We start from the raw sequence: 16,851 nt of genomic DNA on the forward strand, positions 1-16,851 counted from the left end.
AATGTACCGTTACACCACTAATCTGTTTATAAAACTTATGTGAACTATATTCTATATACAGTGTACATATTTACATTTACATTATGGCATTTGGCAGACGCCCCCTTATCCAGAACGACTTACAGTTCTCAGTTCTACAGCTGAGCAATTGAGAGTTAAGGGCCTTGCTCAAGGGCTCAGCAGTGGCAGCTTGGTGATAAAGGGATTGGAATCCATGACCTTCCGATCAGAAGTCCAACATCTTATCCACTGAGCTACCACTTCCCTATATAAACATCTTGATTTTTGGAGATTGACTTAAGTATTTTTTTTTCCATGTGTGTGAATGGTGAGTTACTGATCTGTGCTTCTACTCCAGGGGAAGAATCTATGAAGGAGGTCTGTGAGGCCACGGGTTCTCCAGCTCCGGTGATCCAACACAGCTCTGTGGCACTGAGTCCCTCGGGATCGTCAGGGCCGAACGGCGTGAGCTCACGGGCAGCTGCCGAGGCCGTAGCCATGTCCGTGCTGGCCGGCATGGGCACCCAGCGGGCAGAGAGCGGGCCCTCACACGTTATCATGACCACACATGCCCAGCCCTCGGCCAGATGATGAGCTCAGCACTAGGAGAGGAGAGGAGCGAGGGACAAGGCCAAATCCTGTATATCCTCTCTTTCTCCTCTTCCTGACCATCTCATGCTGTCATGCTCTTCTGGCCTGGAGCTGGCCCAGAAAATTTTTTTTTGGGAAAAAAAAAAAACTTTGGTGAACGAAAGAGCTTCCTGTTCTCTATGCCATAGACTTACGGGGGCTGGACTCCGATTCTCAATCTTATTCTCATCGAAAATTTTTACTAACTCAACTTTCATCATCCCTGCCTTTCTCATACTCATCACCTTCCATCTTCACTCTCCTCATTCTTCAGTTGACCTGTAGGACAGAACAGTGCTTCCTGAAGGACTGACATGGTGACTGTGATCCGATGCATAGGTATTACGTACACGAGTGTCTCATTTACACGTCCATAGAGCAATGTGGACGGCTGATCAGTGGCAGTAATTGAAAAGGAAATGATGCCACAATGTGTGTGTGTCTCTCTCTCGCTCTCTCTCTGTGTGCACGTGTAAAATGGGGTGGATGATATGGCAAAAAAAAAAATCATATCGCAATAGGATATTTTTTAACGATACATGATGCGAACCAAGGCATAAACTATGGCTGAGTACCACCACAAAAAAAAAAGAATTAAATGAGGAAAAAAAGGAGAATTTATATTAATGATGTAAAAAAACAAAACAAAAAGAACTGATGTGTCCTCGGGCATGGTGTTCATTCATCTTTCATATCAAAATGCTTTTTTATTTTGTTTTTCTCAGCATGTGCAAAAATAGGACGTTACTTTTTATATACATTATATAGACAAAAGTATGGGGGCTTTATAGTCATGCGCCTTTCCTTCAAAGTGTTCTACCTGGAACCCTGTTCCATCACGACAATGTCCCTGTGCACAAAGCAAGCTCCATGAAGATATGCTTTGAATGGGTTGGAGTGGAAGATCTTGAGTGGCCTGCTATAGAGCGCTGACCTCAACCCTGTTAAACACCTTTGAGATGAATTAGAACGCTGACTGCGCCCCAGGCCTCCTCACCTCACCTACATCGGTTCCTGAATTTTCGAACACTCTAGTGGCTAATTGAGCACAAATCTCCACAATAACACTCCAAAATGTAGTGGAACATCTTCCCAGAGAGTAAAGGCCATTATAACATTACAGGGGGCTAAATGTGGAATGGAACGTCCGAAAAACACACATCAATTGGGTGCCCTCAAACTTTTGTCCACATGGTGTATATAAGGTAACACTTTTTCTAAATATTAATGTTTTTTTTTTTTTTTTATATATATATTTATGAATCTTGACATTAAAAAGCATCCAATGCAGTACATTTTGGGTTATTAAACAGACTCAATGAGACTGTTCAAGGTATGTACTCTGGGTGTTTGTTTCAATTTTTAAAGAAATTTCTAATTAAGAAAAAAAAAAAAAATCAATGCATCTTTGCTGATTAAAATGGTTCAAATTGCGGCAGGAAAATCCAGCCAATTTGTTTTTCTAAAATGAATCTGAAATTCTTTCACAAAGCTGAAGAGCTTATTTTGTAATATTTATAATATTTAAAGGCCGACACTCTTTGGAACGTCTCTGCATATCTTTTTTTTTTTTTTTTTTTTTTTTTTTTTAAATGAAAAACTAATGAATGCAACATCCACAAACCCTGAAACCGTATACTTTCTAAAGTGCATTGCAATATTGCGATTTTGATATCACATTACCATATTGACCAGCCCTAGCATGTGGTGTGGTGGTGTGCATGCTCACACTTATTGCCTTTTACATTTTACTCGTGTGAATGAGGCAACGTTTGCACCACAACTCTGCAATACTTTTTTATGAAAAGGAAAAATTCCTGTGTGTGTGTGTGTACGTTGGTTACATTTTGTCCCTCGCATTTTGGCACGGTTTTCATTTCAAGGAGACCAACAGAGCGCCTTGGCTGAATTTCACCAAGATCTGACCTCATTTCTATCCCTTTATAATATGTTTTATATGCAAAGCATTTATATAATCAGTGGGAATATAGTGTGCATGTGCGTGAGTGAGTCTGTGGGAGTGTGTGTGTACAGAAATGTACATCAGAGTATAACAGTTTGATTTCATGGGACTGATACACTAATGTTGGAAAGCTTTATTTTTATGCTGTTTACTATTTTTTTTTTGGCACATCCTCCTAAACACGTTGCTTGATCGCGTCTTTCGGTTTGCCTTGTGCCGACCCCCTCCACCCCGTTCTTCTGCCCCACCTCTTTCTCCTGCCCCACCCTTAATGCCATAAACTGGCTTATGGTTACATTTCATTGTTAATTGAAATCTCCTTGTTAGGATTCCTGTGTTGCATCAGAGCTAAATGATGGTGCCAGTATGTCTGGTGCATTTTTTTTTTTTTTCCTTTTTTTTTTTCTTTTCTCTTTGTAAAGTTCTCAGTTATTGGCCCTGCTGTATATTCAGGCCGTGGTAGAGCTAAACCTCGGGAAAAGTCCAGCTGTTTATCCATTTCGCCTCTTTGATTATTTTCGAATTGTTTGAAATTAAACAAAGCGCTGCCCTGTACAGTGGAGTTGAGTAGAGGGGGGAAAAAAACAACAACTAGATCATTGTATTTTCCAGGCAATAATGAAAACGTTACTCGATCCTCCGATTTATTGCACTATTTAAAAAATAAAATATCGATAACGTAAATTCGTATCGATGGTATCAATAATGCCTCTGCATTTCATTCAAGAGAAAACTGCCTATTGTAGTATATCGATAAATCTACGGTTATTTTTTTGTCTCATTGCAAATGTTGGCAGGAAATCCACATTTATAGTAGTGCAGTGCCTTGGTATTGATCCACAATCAAGTTGTTTTTATTTATTAACCCACAGCAAAGTTTTCTGATCAGATATGTATTAAAAATTCGATACACATTAGCATCTGCTCTCCAGTTCATTACCCTCCATCATCATACACCCCTTACCCCCCTTTTACCCACACCCCACACCCATAAAAAAAAAAATCTGGTGGAGTACAAAGTTTGTACACCCTTAAGGCCCAAGTTCATGCAGTGGCATTTGCTATAATGGATTTTTTTTATCGGCACGTGTTGACGATTTCCGCTCCTTATCATGCACACACTCAGAAATGCATTTACATACACATCCTGTAGTGTCTTTCGATCGAAAAATACTCTGCCTTAACACTTGCTGCAGTGCCTCTAAAGTCCTGGTCAGGTTTCACAGCTTTTCTTGTCGCCCACAGAAATCTTTGTGCCAAATATAGGAATCGACCAGGGCATTTAAAAGAAAAAAAGAAAAAAAAACAGCTTTGTACTTTATTGCAACAAATTTCACTGCAGATGCCTTTATAGATCCTGAAACTGCAGGGAGAAACTAAACTGCTAGCACTGGGTTGGTGTACTGTGCTCTATACTGCCACCTGGATGTGGTTCACTGTTAGTGCGTCCCAATACTATACTGAAAGGTAAAAGGAAACTGCTTTAAAACTTGGTGTTTCCCTTTAATTTCTTTGCAGAATGTACAATTGCAAGGGGGGAAGTTTGGTGAGAATGGAAATGTACACAATTTGTAGTTATTGTGAATGTAGTCGATCAGCTGAGATGTTTTGGGTAGAAAATGTCAAATAATGGAAATCTCTAAATCACATATTTTCAGGCTGACATCCATGGGAGCAAAATTGTCTGCTGTTTGTGTGGGAAAGTTCACTGTGTGTGTGTGTGTGTGTGTGTGTGTGTGTGTGTGTGTGTGTGTGTGTGTCTCTCTCCCCCTGTCAATTACTGCAGCCCTAAGCAGTAAATGAGGAATTAGATTTTCCAAGATGGCTGCCATTAGCTAATCAGTAAATTCTGAATGGATTTTGATTGTGCTTCAGTACAACTGTAAAGAAGCGAATGTCAAGTCTGATCGAATACATTTAGGAGAAATGTGAATTAAGTGTAAAGTTGTATTTTTGTTTTTGTTAAGTTGATCGGGGTTTGTTTAGCAGTCGTTGCTTGACTTTTCCCATCATCATTTAATTTACACAGAGTGTAATTAGCAGAGAATGTAACGGCACGTCGAAATGCACTAAAAACGTGACCGATGTTTATAGATGTTGTATTTTATGACCTTTGCTGCTGATTGTCTTTCACACAGCATGTCCAAAGTCAACACGAGTTCGTTTCAGTTCATGCGCTTGTAAAGGTTCAAGGTTTTCATAGCAGCCACTTAAATCTTCTCTTACAGTACGATGACGCTCGTTTAACGCCGAACCGAAGCGCTGCGGCTTTCACCCTGCCACTGTTCTCAGTCTTCGGAAAAGCAGAGGGCAGGGAAAACTTTCAGCTTTCATATTCAATTGCCGGCACTTTTTTCCCCCCTACATCTGTTCTTTATTTTGTGCAGCGAGGACTGTCATAATAAATACTTCTTTATATCCCCCTCCCTTTTTTTAAATACTGAAATGTAGAACATTTTAGACCTCTGACATGTTTTTCTTTATTAGTGTCTCCTCTTAGTCACTATATAATCATGTTTTTGCAATTTTTTTCCTTCACATTGAATTGTAAGAATGCCTTAAGTGAGATGTAGCCTTTTATATCTTGTCCCACTCTTTTTTTTTTTACAGCAGATTTTTCTATTTCATAGAAATTTGGCTCTGGGTTTTTTAAGCTCCATACTATTAATGTCAACACATCGTTAATTTATTAACGAATTAATACAGAACAATTAAAATATAAAAAAAAACCCATAAAAACCCCTCAGGACTGTATCCAGCAGTAATGGTTGACATGGTGTGTAGTTAGAAAAGGCAACTATTGAAAGACGTTCTTTCAGCTTCTAATTGTAAAGACACTCCCGGTTGGACTGATTTTTAACTGTAGACTTTTATCTTCTTTACTGTACATATGTGTACTATATATATAAATGTATTTACTTTTCCATGCATGTTGAAGTGAAATACGAGGCACACTTGCAGTGCTGCAGGTTTGATTAAAGAGAAAAAAAAAAGCAATTAAACACCATTTCTGTGTCTTTGATCTGCTATAAATGTAATTAACCAAGTGAAGCAATAAAGTATTTTATATGTTGACCTGAAATGTGCTAGTGTTTAAGTTACGGCTCGCTCTTTCTTTTTTAAGGAAGTAATAAAGGCGTAATAGAAGCACTATATAAAAAGCCGGGTTTTACAGGATAAAAGGCATTAAAACCACGGAAAGGAAGCTGTTTATTCTAGAACACACCTCATTGGACATTCACTTATAACGCTAACAGAGAACAAAATTGTACAATTAAGAGTTAAATGTGAGCGATCTACGAGGGCCAAACACTGCCCCCTAATGATCAGTTTGCGTCAAGTTTTGTTAGAGTAGCTCATGTGGGATTTTCGGTTCGGTCTGGATGATTCGATTAAGCAGAAAATCCGAGTAAAATACTAATCATTTAAAAAAAAAAAAAGAGTGCTTGGACCCCTAAAACCATTTCAACCCTTTCAATTCAATTTGTTTTTATATGTATAGCTCTCTTAACAGTTGCGTTAAAGCGGCTTTACACCAATTCTATTATTTTTCCTTTCTTTCTTTTTTTTTTTTTTTTTTTACTTGAAAAAGTAATGTGGGTGCCTAAATATAATTTCTATTAAAATATAAGTGGACGGTTCAAATAAAAAGGCTAAAAAAGCTAAGTAAACCAAAATAGATTCATTTGGTATTAGGAGTATAGTTTTCGTTATTAATTTTAATGTAGATAAGATAGAAAGTTAATAAAAAACAATTATTCAGAGTTTAAATTATTCTCAAGTATATTGGATTTGGCTGTAACAATAGTTTATATGTAATTTCGGATACATTTAATTATATTCTAATTATATTTACGATCAATTTTATAATATCTATGATTATAATTGACAAAACAAAGAAAATAACCTTAAATCGACCAAACGTGTTCACGTGTGTGCGCCTGAAAGGATTCAAAGACGTGGCATTGCGTTTACCTTAGTTTGCCCACTAGGTGGCGCTGAAACACGGCCAGGATAGTTCTTGAATGCTGGCCAATCACAACGCAGTAAAGATTCGAAGAGGGCGTGTCTGTAGGGTAGGCGGGGATAAGGGTGGCAAGGGCGCCCTAACTACATTGTACGCCGTGTACACGTGACCACTTGGCGGTGAGTTGCCCCACTATGGCGGAGGGAGCGGTTGTTCGGATGGAGTGTCGCTCGCGGCTCAATACATGGTTCGTGTCGTGACTCGGGAAAAAATGATTTTTTTTCTTACTTTCTTTCTTTTTTCTTGAACCGACGACGCCTGTGACAGAAGTTAATAAAGAGAAGACAAAACAAAAGAAAAAAAAAAACCAACTACAAGGACTTGACAGTCATATTTTCGCAGCATGGCGGACCGCGGTGCGGATCTGGCGGCTTTACCCAAAGAGGTGAAGGACCAGCTGGCGGAGTTGGAACTCGAGCTTTCCGAAGGTACACGGTGGGAGATTGGGAATTGGGCGGTTTGATCCCAAACGGCGTCTCGCTCACTCTCCTTGTGCACTATTTTAAGGGGGTTGGTGGTGAGTCGTGCGCCCTGGGTAGTTTACTACGCGCTTGAGAGGGAGCCGTTTGGGATTTTAACTTTGGGGGCACAAAAAACTATCGTAAAACTGTCGTAATTTATGAAAGGAAATTCATAAACAAAAGCAGCCAGGTGTTAATTCATTAGACTTCTCTCTTTACAGAGGTGTGTGTGTGTGTGTGTTAGTTAAATGATACCTTTTCCCCTTGAAACCTCTGATCGAAAAACAAGTTTTCATGTATTCATTAAGGTTGATTGGGTCCTGTCTGGACATGACTCGGTATAAATGCCTTCATGGGAAATTCAAGTTCTCTGTGTAGAAGACGTGACTGCGAGATCCGTGACTCACGCGACACAAAGCGACTGGAGTCTCCTTCAAGCTCCTTCAGCTTTCTTCCCAGGCAGATGGTTAATAACTTCTAATAAACCCCCCCTGTAACACACATGGTCATGGTGGAGATGATGGTGTCTTAATGGTTATTTCAAAGATTATATATCAAGAAAAAGATGTGTTCAGGCTCGAGTCAACTGCCTGCCCTTCAGCTTGAGCTCAGCTGTTCGTGCTCTGTGTGTGTGTGTGTGTGTGTGTGTGTGAGAGAGAGAGAGAGAGAAAGAGCTTCATGGCTTTGTGTCTCATATTTTAGGAATATCACGAAAAATGCTGTCAAATATGTGACAGATCATCATCTTCGCTTCATCCATTCTTGGAGTGTCATTGAGTTCAAACGGGCTTAAAACACCAGCATGCAAAAACAACAACAAATAAAACCACCAGCAATTCGACAGGAAGCACAATAGACCTTGTTGTCAGGTGTGTGTGTTGGTGCACTTGTGTGTGCAGGCTTTCGAAGGGCTGTGCTTCCCAGCTCAGTCCCTACTTGCAGTACAATAGATTTAAGATGCCTGTGCCTTCAGAAAGAGAAACGGAGAGTTAGGGTGTGTGTGGGGGGACAGTGGGACGTCTGCGTGGACTCAGCTGAGTAATACTGTTACACAACTGGCACCAGTCGGTGTGTAGGTTACGGTCCGAAGCGGTGTGTTGTCACACCTATGGGAAAAGAAGCAGCCATGGCAACTGTAAGGAGACGGGCTGTAAAAGCCTGTAAACACCGCACCGTATGGTCGAGCTAAAAGAGACCGATTGGTCATCAGATTGACGTCTGGCTCTCGCAGGTGCTCCTTAAAAAACGTGCGAGACGCATTAAAGAATCCGAATCCTGACTGAAGACCGTCACTTCACTTGGCACAGCGTCCGAGACGAACAGCTATAATTTTGGGCAAATTGTATGACACTGTACAATAATGTTCTATTGATAGATTCAAGAAAATAACCAGGTTCTGTAGTCCTTGCATTCTAAATATTCTTGAGGATATTGAAGAATATTTTCCAGTTATATTTCCCATTATGGTTGGTTCCAGACATGTTTTTATTATCATTTAGTCGGTGCCCAGTAGATGTGCTTGGCTAATTTATTTCCCCCACACAAGGCAAAGGAACAGTGTCTAATAGAAGTGCTGTCTGCCCTCTTTTACATACATGAGCTCACAGATGTCAGGATTGGTTAATGTTGCTTTGATTGACATTTGAGGGTGTCGCTTTCCTTCCAGTCAGAGAGCATAAAAATGAAACGTTTATTCAAAATCAGTTTTGAAAATCCTTCACCTCCATTTGAAGTAATACGAGTTTGCGAGCAGAGCCTGATTCTCACATGGAAAAAGGGATAGAGGTTTAGAGTTGGCAAATGTTTCGGGCTACTGACACACACCACAGGATGCAACATGTTTTAAAGCACACTGCAGTCACGCCTCACGAGTTTGTGCAAAACTTGAAAGTTGTCTCGGCTAATTTCCGTATCAGGGATGTGTAAATAGAAAAATGGAGATCAGTACACGGCTAACGTCATTCTCTCCCGGGATGAAGTTGTTTACAGAGCCGTGACTCAGTGCTTTTATTAATAATTTTTTTTTTTGTCAAAACACGTGTGGATTTTTTTGGCGATTTTTGTGGCTTTTGCTGTATTTAGACTTCTGTTTTAAACCGCAAACACCGTGGATATCAGCTGTTAAAAAAAAGGAAGTGAAATTTGCATCCATGAAACATCCTAAATAAATATTAACTAGGAACGGTTCTCCATGTGGAGAAGGGGAAATAAGGGGAAGTTGACATTTTACAGCAGGGACATTATCAGTGGGGTTTTATTAGTTTTCAAAAGAAACTGGATTATCATCTCGTTTACTTCAGTGATTATTTCCACTGTAAAATCTGTTTAATGTCTCGGCATGCAACTTAACAAACCTCATGACATCGGGTTTAGAAGGATGGACGAACCTCTACAGATTAATCCCAGCCTGCCCGATTGGCTTTTTCTCCAGACTGAAGCTGCCAGTGTTCGTCATTAGATCATTCTGTCGCTCGTGTAAAAGATCACATCTCGCAAAAAAAAAAAAAGAAAAACACCTTTTCAGCACTCACCTGCAGAGCTTTATTCGATCTGTTGATTTCTGGAAAATTCCACAGCGGTTAAATCGGCGTCTTGTTTACTGCGTGCCTATAAAGTCAGACAGTTCCTGGTTAGGCGGTGTGAAAGTGCAGCATGTCAACACGTGAGGCATCGCCTCTGCAATACTGCACCGTTCACAACATTCGCAGTCACATCTCTAACTGAAATCCTTCGTACTTGTTGAGTGCCTGTGTTTAATGAATTAATTGGCTAATCCCAGCATGCACTGCTGTAGCCTATCCACTTTTCTTTCCCATTACAAGGTTATGGAGTTAGTCAGAACATGGCGTGTGTGTTTAGGGGGAAGAAAATTGCATTTTTATTCAGTATGTGCTGAATTTGAACAGTCAGGTGTGTGTTTTAATTTAATCATTGCTTAAACTTTGCATGTTGTTATTTTCAGGGTATTGCTATCAGGATTTTAACAGCAACATCTCCTTGATTGTCACTATGCTTTAATTGGGATTTATTTGGCCCACTGAGCAATGACTTATTATGAACATGTAATTTAAATATATGTTTATCATAATAAATCTATCATAGTATATCTGTATTTGATAATAAAGGTTGGCATCCAAACAAAAATTTCTCATAGTTATTAATAGAGGACGAGGCACCGATAGTTGATTGCGGAAACTATCAGAAAAAAATCCATACTGACGGCTTCCGGTCCGCTGTCATTACGAGACCAGCCTCTAGAAGTGAATCACTGACTCTGTGTGCCTTTTTTTTGTTTTTTTTTTACACGTGAGACAGTGTGCTGCACGGAGAGCGCTGTATTTATACTTTATAATCGGTTAATTATGTCATATTTATAAAATAAATACATGTGTACTATTTTACATGTTAAATTTTTTAAATCCAGTATCCATTTTAAAACCTCCGTTGATTAATTGGTTATCAACAAGTGCGATCCAAACGAGCTATCGGTAGCAGTAAAAATTTTTTATGGGTCGACCTCTAGTTATGAACATCACCCACCAACCAAATACATATGTAAGTAAATGTTTTGATTTTAATTGCAGTGAATATGATATAAAATCTAAAATGTCATTGCTAGCAAAATTGCTCTTTTAATATGCTATATACCTCTTAAAAAGTACTGCTCATTTCTCTGTGCAGTGCGTAACAAAATACATTTATCCAGTATTAAGAGGCATAATAAATACATTTAAAATCCTAATAAAATCTCCACAATAGTGCTGCTAGTCACTCAGTCATTTTCTGTGACAGGCCGACTCCGGCTCCACATTGAAAAAGGGAAAAATTATGTGGACCTCACAGAAAAATGTTTGGGGGACCCCTGGTGTATGCTATTACAATAACTCAGGGGGGCTTAGAAACAAGCTTAGAAATCCCACCCTAACATCGTGCTCCCGAATATAAAACTTTCAGTGTGCCTTGGCATCGACTCGACACGTCTCTGGAACCGTGCCGAAGCGACAAACACTGTTCCTCTAAACGATTTTTCCTCAGCTGGTGTTTTGATGACGGGGAGGTTCACGCCTTTATTTACAAGTCGCTCGAAAATCTGTTGTTTATAGGTCCTTCACCTCTTTAAGCCCTTTTGGATGTGGTTGATTTGGAGGAAGCCACACCCCGTAAGACAGTAACGTATTCAGAGGATGGAGACATCTGTGCAGTGTACTGTATGGGTGAAGGTTTGTGGTTCTTCTACAAACTGTTGCCACAAAGTTTGCAGCTCACCGTTGATTAGAATGTTCTTAACTTCGGCTTTTTTTTTTTTGTCAAAGATTCACCTACATAATTCTGCTGTACATAACTGCTTAATGAAATAATTGTGCATTCTACACGTTACAGTGTACTGTAATCGTGTTTTTGTGGCTTTCGCCTCAACTGTTTGTGCTTGTTTGATGCAGAAGTGTTTGTGTTATTGTCTCTTGATGTCTTCCCATCATCAAACAGACGCTCAGTGTTCAGCTTAGCCATCGAGCGTCGCAGAGGCTTTTTCATATCGCCAAATCTGCTTTCCATCTCACCATTCTTGACCCGTCTATGATTTTTCCGCTGAAGGCTGTCTCGAACGCGGCGAGCGGAAATGCCCTGCGTTAATGCGCTCGGCTCGGGTTGCTCGGAGGAGAAGAGAGGACGGCCAAGCTGCCGCTTGAAGAACGAGGCGATTCTGCGAGCCACCAGTGACCGCTGGGACACAAAGGGGACCATTGAGCTGATCAGGAGCACGGTGACTAGGAGCTGCTTTGGCATTTAGGCCTTTCAACTGAGAGCTTTGTAGACTGAAATGGGCTGCTCTGAGCAGGCGGGGTTCGAACACAGCTTCTGTCTGTGTGTGTGTGTGTGTGTGTGTGTGTGTGTGTGTGTGTGTGTGTGTGTGTGTGTGAGGGAGAAAAAGACGGAAAGACTTTAGGGGTGATCATGAGATGTAACCTACACCACAAGGAAGTTCCCGAGGACATCTCTGAGAAAAGTGTGGTGTATCGGTTGACGCCAAATACAGTGTTACATGATTGACGGCTTCTGTGATTTATATTCAGATCTTCATCCTCTGCATTAGAACAATGGAGAGTCAGCAGAGGGATCTTTCCAAAAAGTTTTCCAGCAAGTTTTCAGAGAGATCAAATCAGGAGAAAATTCCCCAAAATGTCCATTTTGTCAGAATCCATGAAACATATTTTGCTGGACTGTAATTCCTTCTACCACCTTTGATACATTTTGAAAGGTTTTATGAGATAAATAAAAATTTTGTCCTGAGGTCTTTAGAAAAAATTAATCTTAAACATCTTTAGTTTTATATTTCTCTAACCAAATCTGGCTTTCATTGAAGCGTTAATTAAAAAAAAAAGGAAAAAAAACCCAAGAAACTACCAAAAACTATACATGCAGCTGTATATACTATAATAACTACACATCAGTGTTGCTTTTTTTTATTTTTATAAAAGGAATACCGTACAAAGAAATGTTAAAATCAAGAATCGACGTCCTTGTGTGTTGAATAGTAACTAGGAAATTGGGAGTAGGGGATTGTGGGTACCTGAACTGTAGCTTCATAATGCGTCCTGACTAGTTTTCATAACACAGAGAGAATCGTCGCACCTTACGGTCACTGGAATCACGGTTTGGTGTCATGACGCTGCACAGACAATTAACAGGCGTCTGTCAAATTAATGCTTAGGAGTGTGAACGTAGGGGAGGAGGTTAATCACAGATTTGGCTCTTTATCCCAAGCAGGCAGAGCAGCTAAGCTGTAATAAGTAGCTCAGATTTTCCTCTAGAATAAACGAAAAACATGTCTGGTTGAATGACTTTACTCATTGGATACAGGTTTTGTGCAGGACTATAAATATAACTGCAGCAGATGTCCGTTTGAGAAAGTCTGTAGTGCATTGAGTCCTGAGTGGCTTTGAGTGGTTGCAGTAATATAGAGCTTATTTGTGTGTATTGATTGGGCTGGAGATGGAGTTTGGCGATGATGATGGTCAGTTATTTATGTAGGACGGGGAATATCCAGGCCGAGACAAGCGCAGTACGGATAGAAATGGCGTATTGTGCTCACCACAAATATTATGCAAAGATCGGTCAAAGGAAGTGCACGATAAAAACACGTAGTACAGGATCCTCACTTCCAAAGAGCAGTGGAAAGTCAATCTCTGGCTGTTCAACTTCGGCCAGCAGGTCAGATCTAAAGTAAAATTGCGGAAGCCATTGTTCCTTCTATATGTGTAACATCCTGTTTGTGTTAAATACGGCCATCATTGTGCGTCTGGAACTGTTTGCGTGCAGGAGTCTGATGTGCCTGTCGCAGTTCCCTCTTTTTAATAAGGCCGGGGTTTGTTTGGAGGACGTTTTTATGACACGGTAATAACTACTTCAGCCTCCAGGTATTAAAAAAGTAATTTCTCATGCAGGCCAGTGTGTTATGAATCTCGTTTCTGTCTGTTCTGACGTGCCCATGGCAATCTGAAACACGGTACGGCAGCTTCATATCCCGGAGGGGTTTTAAGCCCAGTTTTGAAACTTGATTTAGCTGTTTTTTTCCTCCGAAGTAGAATGGAATTTAGTTTTGCGTTCTTGATTGCTTGGTTGATTTCGAGCTATATTTGATGTCGTCTCGCTCCAATTTCTGAGAGCTGCACTTAAATCTGCTGCATTTAACAGTGTGTGAACACCATTCTGGTCATGTTGTAACAAAACATTACCTCTCTTTTGCTTTCTGTGTGTGTGTGTGTGTGTGTGTGTGTGTGTGTGTGTGTGTGTGTGTGTGTGTGTGTGTGTGTGTGTATTTATATATACACTAAAAAGAGAAATCTATAAATGTCCAGATGTTCAACTTTTATTCACAATCACAAATTCTCCCGTAGCATGAATAGCAACTTTACACACTCTTGGCATCCAGATGTTTAATTTCTCTGAACATTCAGCTGAAATACTTTGCCATGCTTCTTGTAAAATTCACCAAAAGTGTTCTTCACTGTTTGGATAGTTCTTTCTGACAATGCGATCCAGTTCATCCCAGAGCAGTTCAATGATATTTAGGCACGGTCACTGGGCAGCCCATTCCATGATAGATGAGAGACACTCCAGCCGGCTGTCTGCTCTCGAAGTAACATTTACAGAGAGCTTGGACGTATACTTCGGCTCATTGTCTTGTTGCAAGTTGGTTTCAATTAGCCGCAGTTCGGATTGAATTACATAGTGTTGAAGTATGGAATGGTAGCCATGTTGGTTTCCTTCACCTGGAATAAGTATCCAACCTTCCCTGCTCCAAAACATCTCCAACCCATTAAACTTCCATCTCTAACTTTGACTGTGTGTAAGGCAGTCTGCCAACATCTCTCCTGTTCTACACCTGACATTCGAGCTAAAAATCTAAAATCTGGACGACTCCTCATTCACTGTCCAATTCTTCTGTGTTTATGCCTTTTTCCAAGTCAAAAACTAATTTTTCCTTACTTTTGACTGGCACTGTCTGTAATGCGTGATACTTCCTCGATCCTGTCGTGAGCGGTGGTCCGTTTAAAGCCGCCGGCGTGAGTATTTGAAACATCCACTGGCATCTGGTGTCAAATATCTGATAGAGATACAATGCAAGTGTGTGTTTATTTAATATGAACTAAGGAGGAAGAAAAAGAAGCGCAAATGTTTAATCTCTCTGACTTTTCCCCGCCAGGCAACGCCACAGTGCTACTGCTGATGTCCGTATATGTATTTGTTTTAATTTCCAAATTGCTATATATTTATTCTGATAGAAAGCTGAAGTGGGTGTGGCTTATGAGCCCCCAGAAAAAAAGTATCTGCTTTGTGTGCACACATTCGTCAGCGGTGCCGGCATTTTATGATTTAAAGCGTAGCATTTCCAATTTTTGACTGATTTTCCGCATGATACAGGAGACACCTGAAAGCTTCTCACTTCAGCTTTTCTCATTCAGAGCGATGTTTATACCAAGCGCAGAAATAAATCGAGACGTGTGTCTCCATTATTGCTTACTTCTGCTTTGTGGCACATTTACTTCATCTAGATGCACTCTGACCTGCAACTTCATGAGTCTGGGTCTTGTGAGTCAGTAGAAATTCAAAATCACATGCCATCAGGAGTGTGTGTGATCAAAACAGTGGTAAAGAACATATCGAATTTTTAGAGCCTTAACCAATTCCATCAATTGTATTTATATCATAATATGTATGGCGTTGTACCGCCTATTTAGAATTTTTAACTCGATACTGGGATTTGTACAGACCTGGGGCAACTGGGGTGTGAGACCTTTAGCATACGTTTCGATCCCACGGGATGCCCCCCCTTTCTTTCTTTCTTTTTTCTTTCCATGCCTAATAATGCACATGGTAAATTCAGACAGATGGACGATGATCAGATGTCCAAGCTCACAGATTGTCATTTGCTCCAACAAAGAAGCCGTGAGACCTCTGTCCCGGGCCCGGTGGGTCTTCTCCCCCAGCGCGGCTTATGTAACGAGCATATCTGTGCGGCTTTTGGCGTGTGAATAGTTAATGCTGCTTCTCTTTCCACTCCAAGCTCCTGCTGAGGCAAACCTGAATTATTAACACTGTTTCATTAAACGCAACGCTGTCTTTACAAGGTGTGTACCGGGTGCTCTAAGAGTCTGTGAAAAGTAAGTTAGTGTAGCTTCCCTCGGATTAAACACTTTCCAGTGCAAAATCGGCTTCTGTTTGAGTTTGAATACTGTTAGTCTGTAAACAAAAATACAGGGCATGAGGGTGGTGCCATTTTGTCATCATGGTAGCAACTCAAGATTTAAGGACGCACTTAAAATGCCCGATTGTTATATACGACTGTATAGACCATTTTCAAATTTTTACGAGCACAGGAAGTGGCTGTTCCTTACCAGTGAATACAAAACACCATTTGACACCATACACAGGATGCCTCCTTCAGCCCGACTGGTAGCTCGATTTAATATCCAAATTAAAACGAATACCATGTTCAGTCGCTGGATGTTCCCTCAGGTTATGAACAAACTCGCTTTCAAAAAATTAAAGCGTATCCATTACAAAAAGCCCAAGCTCAGTGAAAGGCTCAGATTGCTGAAGTGAAGAGAGACGGCTGGATCCCCGCCAACTTGAACGCAAACGTCATTCCGACTAGTAGGAAATGTACATTTAAAATCGTCATTGTTTTGTTCTCGTTGTTGCGGGACGGCGGAAACGGTAGGAAAAACGCAAACCACATGCCGTATCATCAACCGGATGATTCTTGAGCTGCGTGTAGCGTTTATTCCCCAAACGGGAACGCTAATCTGTTAGCTAACACGACTTCCTGTTTCATGATGCGTCGTGTTAAGCATGTTTGAGGCAGTTGGAGAGAGCCATATAAGTTTCGCCATATTTTTGCAAAAATTATTAAACTTTCAAACTGGTGCTTCTGGTGTAAACAGATCGGGTTTTAGTAAACTAATGGTGCATAATGACATTCATTTCTTGTCCTTTTCTGGATACGTCTTATTTGTTGTCCATTCAAGAGGCTAAAGTTTTGAAAATGAAAATCGGGAAGGGTAATGCGTAGTAACTTGTCTATTGTCTTTCTTATTGAAACAATCGATTAATACTAAAGGATTTAAAAATATGTTTTCAAAGCAATCTGTAAATCCCCTTCGTTTGTTAATTAGTTCTTATGTCATGTGTTTGGAAACTCCCACATCAGGTTACATATGAGGTGTTTTGAGACTAGCCCTGTTTACAAGAAACTGTTTTTTAAATCT

At 40.3% G+C, this 16,851-nt stretch overlaps 2 protein-coding genes across 9 annotated transcripts in view; both read left to right on the forward strand.

The window, feature by feature from the left end:
* The window catches only part of asb8 (ankyrin repeat and SOCS box containing 8), a 43,697-nt gene extending 38,029 nt beyond the window's left edge, over positions 1-5,668 (forward strand). For 4 of the 7 annotated variants that reach the window (XM_083569892.1, XM_083569889.1, XM_083569887.1 and 1 more), the window contains one exon: positions 359-5,668. In XM_083569892.1, coding sequence (XP_083426018.1) covers positions 359-591 — 233 coding nt within the window. In that variant the 3' untranslated portion in view covers positions 592-5,668. The remainder of the gene's footprint in view (positions 1-358) is intronic. The other 3 variants (XR_014538038.1, XR_014538039.1, XR_014538040.1) reach the window with 3 other exon arrangements.
* Positions 5,669-6,727: 1,059 nt separating this feature from the next.
* The window catches only part of dip2ba (disco-interacting protein 2 homolog Ba), a 59,081-nt gene continuing 48,957 nt past the window's right edge, over positions 6,728-16,851 (forward strand). For both annotated transcript variants that reach the window (XM_083569751.1, XM_083569750.1), the window contains exons 1-2: positions 6,728-6,807; positions 6,963-7,048. In XM_083569751.1, the coding sequence (XP_083425877.1) occupies positions 6,755-6,807; positions 6,963-7,048 (139 nt within the window). In that variant the 5' untranslated portion in view covers positions 6,728-6,754. The remainder of the gene's footprint in view (positions 6,808-6,962; positions 7,049-16,851) is intronic.

This window comes from Silurus aristotelis (assembly GCF_946808225.1).
Source record: "Silurus aristotelis genome assembly, chromosome: 19".
Taxonomy (NCBI): domain Eukaryota; kingdom Metazoa; phylum Chordata; class Actinopteri; order Siluriformes; family Siluridae; genus Silurus; species Silurus aristotelis.